Here is a 15,009-nt window from a genome sequence, read left to right on the forward strand (position 1 = left end):
TGCTGCCTGGCATGCCACCTGTGACATCTCATGGAAGGAGGAGGGCCCAGTGACTCGAAGGTTGACAGAAGAGGAACCAAGACCTCAGAGATCCGGCCACTGGCCGGGGTCACAGTGCATACAAGGCAGGGACAGGATTCAATCACAGGTTGGTCGGAAGCCAGAAGCCAAGCTCTTAACCACAGGTGAGCTTTTCTCCTTCAAATGCAATACTGAGAAGTGAGCAGAGAAAGCCCTCAACCCCAGAGATCAAGGTTAGTGTCTAAACCGGAGCAGCCAGCCCTGAGAACTCAGGAAGTGGGTCGGTTTTTGTTTTTTTTTTTTTGTTTTTCTTTTCTTTTTTTTTCCTTCCCTGTCAGTTTCATTGAATTACCTAGAACTTTGTGTTCTTCTTCCCTCCCCAACTAGTACAACCTTCTCAATTGCATAATGGGCCTCTGTCTATGGCAAAAATAAGAGTAGCTCCAAATAATGCACCTTTGTTAATTAGAAGTAGCTTAATGAGCTGGGCATACCTTTAATCCCAGCAAGAAGGCAGAGGCAGGCAGATCTGAGTTCAAAGTCACCCTGGTCTACATAGTGAGACCTTGTCCAAAATTAAAAAAAAAAAAGTTTAAAAGGCCGGGCTTTGGTGGCACACGCCTTTAATCCCAGCACTCAGGAGGCAGAGGATGGGGGAATCTCTTGTGAGTTCAAGACCTGCCTGGCCTACAGAACTAGTTCCAGGGACAGGCTCCAAAGCAATACAGAGAAATCCTGTCCTGAAAACCAAAAAAAGTACTTCTGCAGCTGGGGTAGAAATCTGTCCTGAGAAGCTGTGATTTGGGATGGGCAAGATGCTACTCTAACATCCAGGGTCCTTCTGCCTAAGAGACAGACAGCAGGAGGGTAAGAACAGTGGGCAGAAGGCCAGGGCTGCAGCTGGAGACAAGACTAAACAGTAGACCCCTGAAACACCAGTACAAGCATCTGCTACAGAGAAGCCCTTTGAGGTACTCAGCCATACCCCATACCCCTCTAGGAGGCACTCATCTGCCCCAAAGCAACCCTCCCCACCTCCTTTCAGGGGAGAGCATGGAGATGCCCGCCCACTTTCAGCCCACAGCACGACCTGGAATCCTTCGTGTCCAACTTTCCAATCAGAGAGTGTTCCAGCCACCAGCCCTGAAATCCCTCCTTTGGACAACTCAGCCAAGAACAGAAGGAAAATGGCACCCATTATTCTCTTTCTGAATGGCTGGGAAATGGCTTTTGCTTTTCAACATGAAATGTGCCTAAAAATAAGCTGTGAATCTCAACCAGAGGTTGAAAATAGCTCTGCAGTGAGCAGAGCTCTGCTTGGAGTTTAAGGACAGTCTTCGTTCCAAGATCTGAAAGCTGAAACATCACAGTCAGAGGAGGGGTCCCAGGCTGGGGGGTGGGGGTGAAGGGACCCCATAGGCTCACAGGGCTGTCTCTGCTGGTGGGGGAGCAGCAAAGGGTCCCAGCAAGGTTTGCCCCTCTGGCTTCCAATGGACACAATGGAGAAAGCACATGGTCAAAAGCTGCACACCATACTTGGTCCCACAAACTCCCTGAAAACCCCAAATGCCCAGGAGCGTCAACCCTGTTTCAGGGCCTAAGGTAATTTGGAGATGGAGATGAAGGGGCAAGGGCATCAGATACACAGCACAGTTGGGCCATGGCTGCAGTGCTCATGGGCTCTTTGAGAAGTCAAACCACTCTGTGAAGCCACTAAATCTCTCATCGGGTATTATCAGCAAGCCAGTTAGCCTCTGGGCAGGAAAGGCAAGACACATGCTCCAACCTGAAGAAAATCAAGTTGCTAAAAGCGAAGAGTCCTTTCTTATTGTTTAGCAACATCTCTGAGACCCTGAAACTTGGCAGGCCAAACAGCATTCTTACAAAATGGACTACCAGGAACTATCTGAGCCCTCTGGTCCATACCTGGTGGGAATCCAGAACTAACCCAGACGAGTGTTGGCACCCTTGTGCGGGCTCCTAGAGCAGCCTCCCTGAATTCCCTCTCCACTCTTCTCCCACAGCCCCCACCTCACTCCCACCATGTTCTGTTCTTTCTGGGCTCCTCCTGAAGAAGGAGGCTCTGCAATGATTCTAGACTGGGGACACCCAATAATATCTGAAGACATTTCTGGTCATCAAAACTAGGGAGCCAGGGATGCCACTAAAGATCTCATGGGTCACAGGACTGCAAGCACTCAAATAACTACCGGCCCCTAACTAAATAAGAATTGCCGAGGATAAGCAATCCAGAGTTACTGGAAGGATGGGATGCAGGCAAAAATGGAATGTGGGAGCTTGTCAGACTCAGTTCCCAGGGCACAGAAATGCTCCTGGGCTCCCCAGAGGAGCACAGCACTCTGGTGAGCAGGGGATCTGAGTGCTGGGAAGGTCTGGAAAGAAGGGTGGGAACATACTAACCAGCAACCCTTCCTATCTCAGGAGAAAGCCTAGCCTCATAGTTCTGCAAAAACTAGCTGTCTCCGTCCTAGGAGGACGGAAAAACTAGAGGTGATTTGGATGCTGATGGCTTACTGAGACAGACATTGAGACATGGCTAAAATAGTCAAAATGGTCAATTTTAATATATATTTAAGTTAATATACATTTATACATTACATATTCATATCACATTATATAGAATTAATATTTAAATTAATTTAAATATATTTTTACAATATCTTGGCCTTCTTTCTTTTCCCTTTCAGAGAAGCCTCTCAGGCAGCATTAGGAGTGAGTGTGGGTGGGAATCTAGAATACCTATCCTCTCAAGGCTCTAGAACAAAGAACAAGCGGTTCTTATCTCAACCAAAAATGGTTCTAAGATTACTGTATCACTTCAGGAGTCTTCATAATCAGCCTGTAGGTACTCTGAACCCACTGAGAAAACGGAGGCTTGGGGAGATGAGGTGCTTTGTCTAGGACTACCCAGCAGGGTTCAGAGCCATATCCTGTGCCCCGCTTGAGGCCCATGTAAGGCAGAACATTGGTAGGACTGTAGCAATAGCACCAACATGGGCCTTGCCTTGAGTCCTGTTGAGCCCTTTACCTGCCAATGCCCCATCCTGTTCTGCTGGCTTCCTCTACCCACATAATTAGGCCCTGAAGCTCTGGGAAAAGGTGATACATCCTCTATTCTGAGTGGGGCTAAGGGATAACATGCAGCTTGTCCAAGCTGTTTTCCTAATAATTATAAGAAAAAAAAAAAAAAGACAACTTCACTAGCCATCAAAACAACGTTGAGATTCCACCTCAGCCCAGTTAGGATAGCAGCCGTTAAGAAACAAACAACAGAGGCAGGAGAGACGGCTCAACAGTTAAGAAAGAGCACTGCCTGCTCTTCCAGAGGACCTGGGTTCAATTCCCAGCACCCACATGGCAGCTCACAACTGTCTGTGCCTCCGATATCTAACACCCTCACTCTCACATAGACATACAAGTAGGCAAAACACCAATGTACATAAAATAAGAATAAATCAATTATCTTAAAAAAAAAAAAGAAACAAACAAACAATAAATGCTGGCAAGGATGTTGACAAAATGGACCACTATGCCCTGTCGGTGGACATGAAAACACTAAGCACTGTGGAAGTTAGCATGGAGGCATCTCAGACAACTAGCAGTAGGTCTCCTGTGTGGCCCAGCTCTACCTGGTGGGTATTTGCTAGAGGAACCCTGAGTCAGCATATCACAGCACTATTCACAACAGCCACATTACACAGGGAATGAAGCTTGTAGTTTACAGGCAAGTGAACGCAACCAGCGATGCCTGTATCAACTGAATCGAACCAGTCTCAGAAAGCAACCACCATACTTTTTCTCTCATTTGTGGTTCCTAGATTTTAGAGAAACTCACAAAACTGTATACAGATATATGACATGGAAGTAGAAGGGAAATGATCTCACCGTGAGTGCCCAATAGTCAGGAGGCAGAGGACAAAGGGCAGGATCCACACAGGATCCTTTAGTAGAAAAAGGAATCAGCAAGCTGGGCACTGGTGGCACACACCTTTAATCCCAGCACTCAGGAGGCAGATGGATTGCTGTGAGTTCAAGGGCAGTCTGGTCTACAGAGTGCATTCCAGCACAGCCTGGGCTGTCAAGAAAGAAAGGAGCGAAGGAGGGAGGAAAGGGAAGGGAAGGGAAAGAAAGGAAAGGAAAGAGAAAAGAAAAAAAAAAAGGATCAACAGCAAGGGGAACATCAGTGCAACCCAGAGAATTCCAAGTAGCCTATAGCTCAGGGCTCATTAGCAAACAAACACTCAGGAGAAACACAGCTGCCAGCCTCAGGGGCAGCCCGAAGGGGAGCACCTTGGGGGAAACCTGAAGCTGCATGTGTGTACTCTGGGAGCAGCTCTAGCACAGACTGGGCACGTGCGTGCCTAGGAGAGCTTTAGCTGTGGGGCCACAGTAAGCCTGGGGCAGACCAAGGAGGCTTCCTGGTTCTATTCTGAGTCCCAGCCTTGACTTGCTGGGGGTTTGGACAAGCCGCTGGCTTCCTGTTGTTCAGGCCAGTTTCCTTCTGCTTGGAAGGCCATGGTGCTGCTTAGGTCCAGGGAAGAAAGATTTACAACAGTCTGTCGCCAAAGAAGCTTAAACCTTTGGGATTACATTCTTGACTTATTTCAACCAAAGCTGAATATGGGTCTACTTAATGAGCCTTTATGAGTTATCACTTTTCTCCCAAATATTTATTCTACAAAATTTGTTACTTTTATTCAGGAACCCTGAATGCCCTTTCACCAACAAAGGTACTAAAAATGGTTTGTGGCTGAGGAACTTCCTCTCCATGGTTCAAGAAAGAAGAACTGAGAGTAACCAAACCAGGGTCTTTCCCATTTGTCTCAGCAGAGGCTTTGTGTCCCGAGCCCTCGAGGAACCATGTACTTGGGTCCTGTGATCCAAGAAGGCATGACATAGGATGGACCCTTGGCCTCACTCTCACAGCAGCACGCACCATGACAGCAGTCACCACCAAAAGGGCCAGGACCCTGGACACCACGGCTGCTCTGCAGCTTGACTCCTAGACTGGAGTCAAGGCACTAATGTATTATTTGACCTTCCCGGGGTTCCTTTCTTATAACAGAGAAGTCTCCAGGCCTCCTTTTCTCCTAGCCCAGGGCTGCTCACTGTGACCATCTCAGAGCCACATGGCTCAAGCCCTGACTGCTAAGCCACTTACCAGATTTCCAGCAGATCTGGCCAGGCGGGGAGGCCTCTGCACCTTCACGTCTCCACAGTCAACAACATCAAAGTTACTCTTCCAAACCATCACCTGCCAAGACCAACAGGCACAGAGAATGAGGGGAGAAAATGGGCCCATAAATCAACCCCAAAGTTCTGAGCCACGGTGGTCCCCATCTCATACCTCAGCTCAATTCTGGGACCCATATCCCTGAGGAGTAAGCTCTGGGGACAAGCCTGTGGCACCAGGACAGAGTATCATCATGTAGCCATGTAGCACGATTAGGGCTGAGCACCTGCTTGTCCTCTACCTGAATGTCACAGATGTCTCCACGTAAGAATCACTATTTAACCCATTTGTTCCCTTTCCTTGTTTATCATCTGTCTCTCTGGAAAGGAAGTCCCTGAGGGCAGTGGTCTTGCTCCTGACACTGTGAGGAGGGGAGAACAGAAACTCCATTTGTTCCCTTTCCTTGTTTATCATCCATCTCTCTGGAAAGGAAGCCCCTGAGGGCGGTGGCCTTGCTCCTGACACTGAGGAGTGGAGAACAGAAACTCCAGGCCACACCGCTGGCTTAGTATCTTGTCTTCACCCCTTACTGCAGCAGATTTCAACCTGTGGGCCAAGACCTCTTTGGGGGTGTCTCACAGGGCTCGCATATCAGATACCCTGCATATCATATGATTCATAATAGCAGCAAAATTACAGTTCTGAAGTAGCAATGAGAATTTTATGTCTGGGGGTCACCACGCGTGAGGAGCTGTTTTAAAGAGTAGCAGCATCAGGAAGGTTGTGAACCACTGACTTACTGTGATTCAGCCTAAGCCTAGAGCCCTCTTCTTTGAAAAGATCCCAGTTCCCACCTCCCAGGGCTGCTAGGAGGCTCACAGGATACAGTGTAACCCAGTCACTGGCACGAGGGAGTGGATGCTAATACACTCACTATCCTAAGCCTAATAAGAACAGTGAAAAACATATCCTTAGCCAGGTGTGGTTGTACAAACATTGGAGGGAAAGGCAGGCAAATCTCTGAGTTCAAGGCCAGGCTAGTCTACATAGGTCACCCAGAACTACAGAGAGAGAGACCTAGCCATTAGATGGATAAAGATAGATAGACAGACAGACAGACAGACAGACAGACAGACAGACAGACAGACAGACAGACAAAGTTGCTTTGGTGGTTAAGAGCACTAGACCCAAGTTTGAGTCCCAGCACAGCTACTAACAACCTCTGTAATCCCAGTACCAGGGGATCTGGCACCCTCTTCTGGCCTTAACAGGCACTGCATGAATGTAGTGCACAGACCTACATGCATGCAAACCCTCATATACTCATTAAAAACAACAAAAAAAGTTAGCCAAAAAGTGATGACACACACTTTTAATCCCAGCACTCAGGAGGCAGAGGCGGGTGGATCTCTATGAGTTCGAGGCCAGGCTGGTCTACAAAGAAAGTTCCAGGACAGCCAGAGCTGTTACAAGGAAAAACCCTGTCTCAAAAAAAACCAAAAAAAGTTAAAGACACAAAAATAAATGTTAAAAATTTTCATATATAAACAACCACACTCAGTATCTTCCTAAACAGGATGATGCCTGAAGGCACTTCCACAAAACCTTAGGAACAAGAGCACTCCCTACTGGTGGCTAAAAGCCAAAGGAGGCTGGCTGCTTCTCAGGATGACTGGCCTGGCCATCACAGGAGGAATCATGCAACATGACCATCAGTCAATGGAAGCCAATGAGGCCACAAAAAACAAAACAAAAACAAAACAAAACAAAACAAAAACAAAAACCAAATCAAACAAACACCCCACCGCTATATCACCCAAGACGAAGACTTGACATGCCCTGGGCAGCAATTCTTAGGAAGGCTCCTCACCACTCCCTGAGCAATTCCACTGTTTATAGCTCTCAGTGGGATGGGCACATGGGTACCTCGTTTATCACTTTACAAACAGAGTGTTGGCATACACATAGCCCACATACAAGGTCCTTGTATAACCATGGAGACCTAGCATTCCTAGCAGCAGAGTGGCCAGCACGAATACAGAGATAACACCAAACACCCCAGAAAAACATGAGCAGATGTAAAGATCCGGGTGCTGACAGCCTCACTGTCTGAGGATGGCTATGGCAGGTGGGAGCTCTCCCCCAGGCTGCCTCTTGTGCTGCGTGACTTCATTTTAGCATGGCTATTTAACATGTACATCTACTACACAGTTAACATGTGCATTTGCTCTGTAGTTCCCATTTTCCATGCTCACTGTAGGCTCAAGGCTTTCCTTTACCTTTGTCTTCTTTGGCTGCTAGCTAGGACCCAGAGCTGGGGTGGGAAGGCACATGCTGGCTGTTATCCAGGATGTGGACACAGACAGAACCTTTAGCTAGCCTCTGCTTTAAGGGGAAATTGGTACATTTCACTGCAGCTGGGACTCATGGAAGGCCAACAGGATTCGTCTAGGCTGAGCAGCAAGGCTATGAGGCCAGATGGGTACTCTCAGCAACCCACCAGATCTACTGTGTGCACACCACTGCTCTCTCCTAGAAGAAAAGGACGGTGTAGACCCTTTGGGAGACCGCTGACAGGTGCAGTCCCCAGTACCCCACACTTCTCCCGAGCCGGGCTTTGAGCCAGCCCCCAAGGTCAGACAGAGTACCCCCAGCCCTGGCAGATAAGCCCCTGGCATTTAGCAGTCTGGGCAAAGAGGCACAGAGCAGGCAGGGTCAAGCCTCAGTGCAAAGGGTGATGAGGTGGGACAGGACTCCCTCTCTGCAGCCAATGACACAGAAAACGCTGACCCATTAGACATGCAGTGGACCGGGAAGCAAAAGGCAGCAGGGAATAGAGAAGAGACTCCCAGGGAAGAACCAAGGCTCAGCAGCCATATGGCCTCAGTGCCTGTCCCTGTCTCTGCCACCTGCTGGGACTGTTTTCTCATCTATAAGAATAAAATAGGAAGACTTGCCCCACAGGACTCAGGAGAACTAAATGAGCTATAAAACTCTTGACACACTGACAACATTACCAGATCTGCAGTAAGTACCCAGCAATTCTTCACTCTTTATGTAATCAGGAGAGAAAAAAAAAAAAAAAAAAAACATCCGGAAAATCTTCAACATTTTCACCACAATAATTAGCTCAAACTCCTTCTACCCCATTCTAGTCTGAGACACTTGGGCAGGAGACTGGCCTTGGACCTGAGTACTACCCCTGTCGCCCTCCAAGCTCCATCATAGTGTCTTCACCATGGCTGTAGCCACTGAAGGCCACCAAGGCCCATCTCCGAATGGCCCCCAGCCTCCTGTGGGGTTCTGAGCAGGATCAGCTCGGAATTTTAGGTCATTCTTGTCTTACCTGCTCATCAGAGCCTCCAGAAGCAAAATACTCCCCAGTCCTTGAAAAGGCAACGGTGGTGGCAGGTCCCTAGCAGAACAAACAGAAAAACACCAAAGGTCAGCTGGACGTTGTACATACTAGTGAGCGCAGTACTTGGGAGGTGGAGGCAGGGAAATCAGGAATTCCAGGCCAGCCTGGCTTACACAAGACCCTATGTCAACACATCCTACAGCCCCCTCCAGAAAGGTCCCTCCGAGTCTAAATGCAGTTCCTGAATGACAGCAGCAACAGGACAAAGGTTTGAGCACTCATTCAGCACCCAGTCCTCCTTAGCCTTTGTCCAAGAAGCCTGCGTGTGGTCAGATACACGAACCACTGCTGGAGCTCTTCTTCCAAACATCTCAACAGACAAGGCAGAGCTGTGGGATCAAGGCTGGGCAGAAAGGAGGGACCAGGACATTCACTCTGGCAGTCTGGCCAGGCGGGCATCATTCTCATGGCTTCCCTAATGAGAAGCAGGAGGTCAGAGATGCACAGCTAAGATCAGCGCTCAGCGCTCTGCCACAGCCCAATAGCCCTGCTGTAGCCCAGAAGTGCGAACTCCAAGGAAAAGCCAAAGGCTCAAACACATGAGGCAAAGCCAGAGGCTTGAACAGTAAGGAGGAGGCTGAGGAGAGAAACAGTGAAGGTGCCTGGGGAGTGGACCAAAGTGACACCAGTGTCCCTGCACTCTTCCTGGCACTCTCCTTCAGTTTGGGCCTTGCAGAGCACAATGTGCTTCTCTGCCTTCCTAGGTACAAAAGGTCAGCGTGACCATGTAAAAGGGAATGTCAAGTACATGCCATGCAGCACTCTCCAACAAGCAAAGCAAGCACACCCTGGTTGGGAGGGGATCGTGACCTCCCAGTAGAGAAAGAACAACATTCCTCTCCATATGCCTGGAGTCCATTCCAGAAAGACGTGCCAAGCAAGGACCTGGTCACAGCCACACATGCAGCCCGCTCCCTTCCCGCTGAACATTTACCATGGCCAGTGCTTGGCATTCTGCAGGCAAAACCAGATCAAAGTCATCTCTTAGATCTGTCACAAAGGTCACCTCAGTTCTTCTAGGCCACCAGAGTGTGACAAGAATTGCCCACAGGAGGGGCTTTCACCATCAGAACCCAGGGACAAAGGGAACACAGTAAAGCACCCCACACTCTGTGCTAGGAAGGACCACCATGGCTTAGGCTGGAAAGAAACCTCACAGCCACAAGCAGTTTCTCTCCAGGTGACAGGCAGTGAGCATGCTTCCCTGCTCAGGCACATGAGACGGAAGGGTATACCTGCTCTTGCTTCCAGAACCCACTTTTAGTCCCCCCCTCTCAGAGGTGCTCACAATGGGGTGAAGAGACAGAAAGAATTCCACGTGGCTAGCACTAGCTCAGAGCCCTGCACCTGTACCAACCCATCTCATCCCTAGAGGACAGCATGTGCCTTACCATTCCAACCTAGGGGAAACAAAGCCCAAGAGGGCACAATACAAAGCCTATGCCTGCCTGTCACCTCCCTTCTCCACACAAGTGGATTCACGGGCTTAGGCCTACCTTACCCGCAGCAGCCCCAGGAATTCTAGCCTACCATTAGCCAAGATAAAGTGGGACCCACTTCTACAGATAGGGAACAATGCCCACTCACATCCATGAATGGTGAGTGTCAAATGCCAGGTGCGAGGCATACTGGACCATGTGACTCCATTTCAAGTGACACTGGCTGCATCTGCAGAGTGGGGGTGGGGAGCATCCCTTCCAGTGGACAGTTGGCAAGGGGATACAAGGCTGATGGAGGAAGGTGATACACTTTCAAAGAACAGCTACTCAATTCTTGGCAATCTTGACCATTTTCATACTTGGAACTTTTTAACAAATGTATGGCTATGCCATAAAAAAAAAAAAAACCCAGCAAGACAACAAAATGCTTTTCATTTTGAGGGAAAAGAAAGAGGGAAGAAAGGCAAGGGAAGGGTATCAGTGCACGGGGCTGCAAAAGCAGCCGGGCCCTTTGCCCACCCGGGGCTCATGGGAAGAGCCCAAGAAGGGCCAGCAACGAGAGGAGACACACACTTGTGGCTCACTCTCATTGCTTGTCATCACTCAACCACCAGATGCCAAGCTGGGAGCAAGATGTCAGCAGCAATAACAGCAGACTGCAAGAATGCACCCAGCTTACAGGGGGATTAGGGCCAGAGGGCAGGTGCTAATGTTCTGGCGCTTTCCCAGGAGACCAGGTCTCTCAGGAGACTCAGGGATAAGCAAGCAATGAGGAGGTTCTGTGGGGCCCACACTCCTCCCTAGTAGTGCCTGTTTGCTAAGAGCGGCAAAGTTCCCGCAACCAGGAGCCTCTGTATTCCTAGAAAGAACAGCGCTCATCAGAGGCTTCTACGGGTCTGTCTGCCCAGAGCCCAAGCAAACAGCCTGGAGCACTTCGTGCTGCCTGTATTCCCATCAGATTGTATCACCATGCCAAAATCACATAATGATGTGTTTCTCTCTCAGACCATGACTACACAGACCAGGCCCTCCTTCCTGTGCTGAAGTGTTCTGGGGCTTGGCTCCTCAGGGCCCGGACAAGCAGCCTCCATTGATCTTGCCCTTCCCCAACATTCTAGCCTACTCTATTGCTCACTGCTCCTCAAAGGCTAAACCAAAACAAGGTCTCTTCCTCAGAGTTCCTTCTGAAGCTCCAACATTGAGCTCTTCAGTCATTTTTACTCTTCCTTCATTTTAAATAAACTACTTTAAGGCTACAAATTTGTCTCTGACACCACCTTAGCCTGATCCCGGATGTTTCTAGTCTGCAACACTTTCTCTGTCATTCCCTTCTAAATTCTCAGTCAGCTCTGACTCAAATTGTTCTTTAGGCCATCAGTTATTTGAAGTGAATGAATCTAAGGTTTCCAAGTCAAGGGAACTTGGGGACTTGGGGAGTTCCTTTCCGACAGTGTCAGTGATCAAATACTAATATGTTCTAGCTTCATGGCCGCCTGTTCCTTTCATTTGATCAATCACTCCTGGTGCACAGGAGGCCAGCTCCAGGCAGGGATGTTGCTTGGTCCTTTGACCCCAAGGCTGAACCTACCCCTGGTGCCCCCACAGGGACCCCTGAGTGTGACTTGAGGATCATGTCTCGATGGGCCTTCAGCAGTATAGATCCCAGCTGCCCTGCATGCCCAGTAGCAGAGTGGCCTACCTGCTGGGGACCTTGTCCCTCGTCTACTCCTGACCACATCCATGCAGATGCCTCACAAGCTCAACTAGAGCTCCTCCCCATCCCTGAATCCCTGAAGGTTTATGAGGTTATCCTTCTTAATCTGTGGTGAATACTGCATGCGTATGCGTATACATACACGCACGCACGCACGCACGCACGCACAGTGTCTTCTCTATTCTCCCTCCTGACCCTGTCCTACTTGGTTGAACACACCCCACATGCTTCATCTCCCTTGTCAATTTCCAGACTCACAGGATCTATGCTGCAATCTTTCGTCTAAATTTAATTATTTAGCATGCATACATGTGCACCATGGCACATGTGTGGAAGCAGGAGGACAACTTAAGGGATCGGTTCTCTCCTACTACATGATCGATCTGGATATAGAACTCAGGTCCTCATGGGGCTGGAGAGATGGCTCAGTGGTTAAGAGAACTGACTGCTGCTGTCGAACAATCTTCCTACACTGGGAGATGTGTCACTCTGGTTTAATAAAAAGCTGAATGGCCAATAGCTAGGCGGGATTTCCAGGCACAGAGGATGCTGGGAAGGATTGTGGAGACTCCAGGAGATGCAGAGAAAGCAGGACAGGCACTGTGGAGATGAGGTGATAAAGCCACAAGGCAGGAAGTAATAAAAATGGGTTCATTTAAATTATAAAAATAGTTAGCCTAACCTATTGGCTGAGCTTTCATAATAATAGGTCTTTTCTTTTCATAATTAATAATGTGTCATTATTGGGGAGATGAAGGTCCTGACAAAAAAAAGTCAGACTACAGACTGCACTTCCAGAGGACCCAGGTTCAATTCCCAGCATCCACATGGAGTTACAACTGTCTGTAACTCCAAGCTCTAACACCCTCACACAGACATACATGCAGGCAAAACACCAATATACATTAAAAAAAAAAAAAAAAAAGAACTCAGGTCATCAGGCATGGCAGCAAGCCTTTACCCACAAGCCATCTGGCCAGTTTCTGTCCATTTTCTTTAAACAGCAAGCTTCAGGCAAAACAAAGAAGGCCACAGTAACTAGGTTAGACTGCACACTCAGATGCCCTTAAGCAGCCTATCCAGATCTCTGGACTCTCCTCACACTCGCCAGACTCTGTGGCACCTGGATTCTGACCACAGTGCCCTAAGAGCTTTGCTGGTGACGTCCATGTACCAGTGTACAAACAGGGCAGTCACAACACACATTCCCCAAGTAGACGAAAAAGCAGAATGGGCATCAGATATACTGTGATCAGGGGAGGCTAAGGGACATCTGGTGTGGGTGCTCTGGCCTCTGACTTTGTGCAAAAACTCAGTCCAGAACATCTGGTGTTTGTATATCAAGTGGTGACCCACACAGGGACATTAGTTCTGTGTAGGAAGCGCTCCCCAGAGGAAGCAAAGCTCTCTCTCAACCCTGGCCCAGGACACCTGCTTCCAGCTCTTAACTCTGGATTGCTAAGGCCAGGCTGACTCTGGGTTTCAACTCTCTGTCTTCATGGCCCTTACACAGCCCAGAGGAGTCCAACCAATACCAGGTAAGACCCTACTGACAATCAAAATCCTCCTCCAGAACAAGGTGATTGCACAAGGGCTGAGTGCACTTCACACAGGGTGAAGAGACATTCCAGAAGCTTACTTCCCCTGCTGCAGCCCCAGGGGCAGCCCAAGCACCTAAGATTCCTCTCCTCTACTTCCCCACCCCCAGCCTAGGGCCTGGCATGGCCCAAGTGACCAGAATACATTTGTGGGTTCCTCAGAAGCCCGAGCTCCTGCCATTAGTACAGTCAGCAGCCCTGTCCATGTCTAGGCCTGTGGCAAGCATTCCCACCCACATTCGGGTGGCTGTCTGCACTTGCCAGTTGGTGCGCAGCTCAGTCACTCCACGATGACACTCTGCAGTAACACGCATACCAACTGCACAGCCACTAATACCAGATTTAACTCTCTGCCCACGGCCCACCCACCATCCTCTCCCAAATAGCTCTGGAGGGTTTAAACCAAATGAGCATGGCTCAAGACTATGTTTCAGAAAATACAGAAAAATAAATCTATATTTCTAGCACCTTGCCCCCACACTTGCCACAGATCTGTGAAGACCCTGCTCAGGGCCACGAGGCTTCAAATGACAGCTGTAGTCAGTGGGAAAGCCCTTCCCTCTCCTGCCGGTGTTCCCTGATGTAAATGAGGGGGCGCACTGAGCTCCCTTACAGCTCTCACGCCCCCAAATCTGCACTGCACGGAGAGTCAGGCTGGGACTCCTCATTCCTTCCTGCCTGACTGCCACGATAGTGGCAGACAGCCCCCCTCAAGCCTCAGACTGAGGGCAGGCCCCTCTCTGGAGCTGACTTGATCCACTGACCAGAAGAACGGCAGTGTCCACTAGGGCTGCACCTGGAGGCTTATAGACAGCCCACTGCCTCCCTCCATGCTGAGGGTTCCAGGTAAGGCAGAGGGTGAAAGGGCCAGCACCTATGCAAATCCAAGCCAGCAAGGAACTTACCCAGCTCTGTGGCTTGTCAGCCATGTCACTCAGCAATGTTCCCACAGAACCTCAAAAAAGCCAGCCTCACATGCCCCAGGGGCAGCCAAGCAACCGGAACTGAAAAATGAACCGTATCTGGCTGATAGGAGCCTTCTACATCCCCACATAGTTCCAACCCAAGAAACCCTTACTAGGTGTGGTAATTTGAATGTCTTTGGCCCTATAAACTGGTATTATTAGGAAGTGTGGCCTTGTTTGGGAAAGCTGGGTGGCACACACCTTTAATTCAGACCTTGAGGCTGGAGGCCACACCTTTAGTCTGGGCCACCCCTTTTGCTGGAAGTGTGTCACTGTGGGGGCAGGCTTTGAGGTCTTTTTCTTAAGTTTCACTTAGTGTGATAGTCAGTTGAATTCCTGTTGCCTGCAAGATATGTTTTTCTAGCACCGTGCCTGCCTGCATGCTGCCAAGCTCCCCGCCATGATGGGCTGAACCTCTGAACTGTAAGCGAGCCTCCACAGTCAAATGTTTCCTTTATAAGAGTTGCTGTGGTCATGGTCTCTTCACAGCAACCAAAACCCTAACTAAGACACTGGGTAATCTTGAGCTCACTCTGGTGCTTGGCAAGTTACATCATGCTAATGCCCTTGGTGCCTAAGGAGACCATGGAACGATACACTGAGGCAGCGGTGGACACAACCCGTATGAATGCCACCTAAACTGACCCTTCGGCCTCCTAT

General features: G+C 49.2%; 2 protein-coding genes across 2 annotated transcripts in view; both read right to left on the bottom strand.

Annotated features, from left to right (window-relative positions):
* Abhd14b (abhydrolase domain containing 14B) overlaps positions 1-14,075 on the bottom strand; it is a 154,140-nt gene extending 140,065 nt beyond the window's left edge. Inside the window, exon 1 of the mRNA XM_051205542.1 lies at positions 14,071-14,075. The gene's annotated coding sequence lies outside the window, so the exon portion shown is untranslated. The remainder of the gene's footprint in view (positions 1-14,070) is intronic.
* Poc1a (POC1 centriolar protein A) overlaps positions 1-15,009 on the bottom strand; it is a 71,225-nt gene that overhangs the window by 37,758 nt on the left and 18,458 nt on the right. The window contains exons 8-9 of the mRNA XM_051205395.1: positions 8,562-8,630; positions 5,204-5,296 (exon numbers count right to left, since the gene is read on the bottom strand). Coding sequence (XP_051061352.1) covers positions 5,204-5,296; positions 8,562-8,630 — 162 coding nt within the window. The remainder of the gene's footprint in view (positions 1-5,203; positions 5,297-8,561; positions 8,631-15,009) is intronic.

This window comes from Phodopus roborovskii, unplaced genomic scaffold (genome assembly GCF_943737965.1).
Source record: "Phodopus roborovskii unplaced genomic scaffold, PHOROB, whole genome shotgun sequence".
NCBI classification, from domain to species: Eukaryota; Metazoa; Chordata; class Mammalia; order Rodentia; family Cricetidae; genus Phodopus; species Phodopus roborovskii.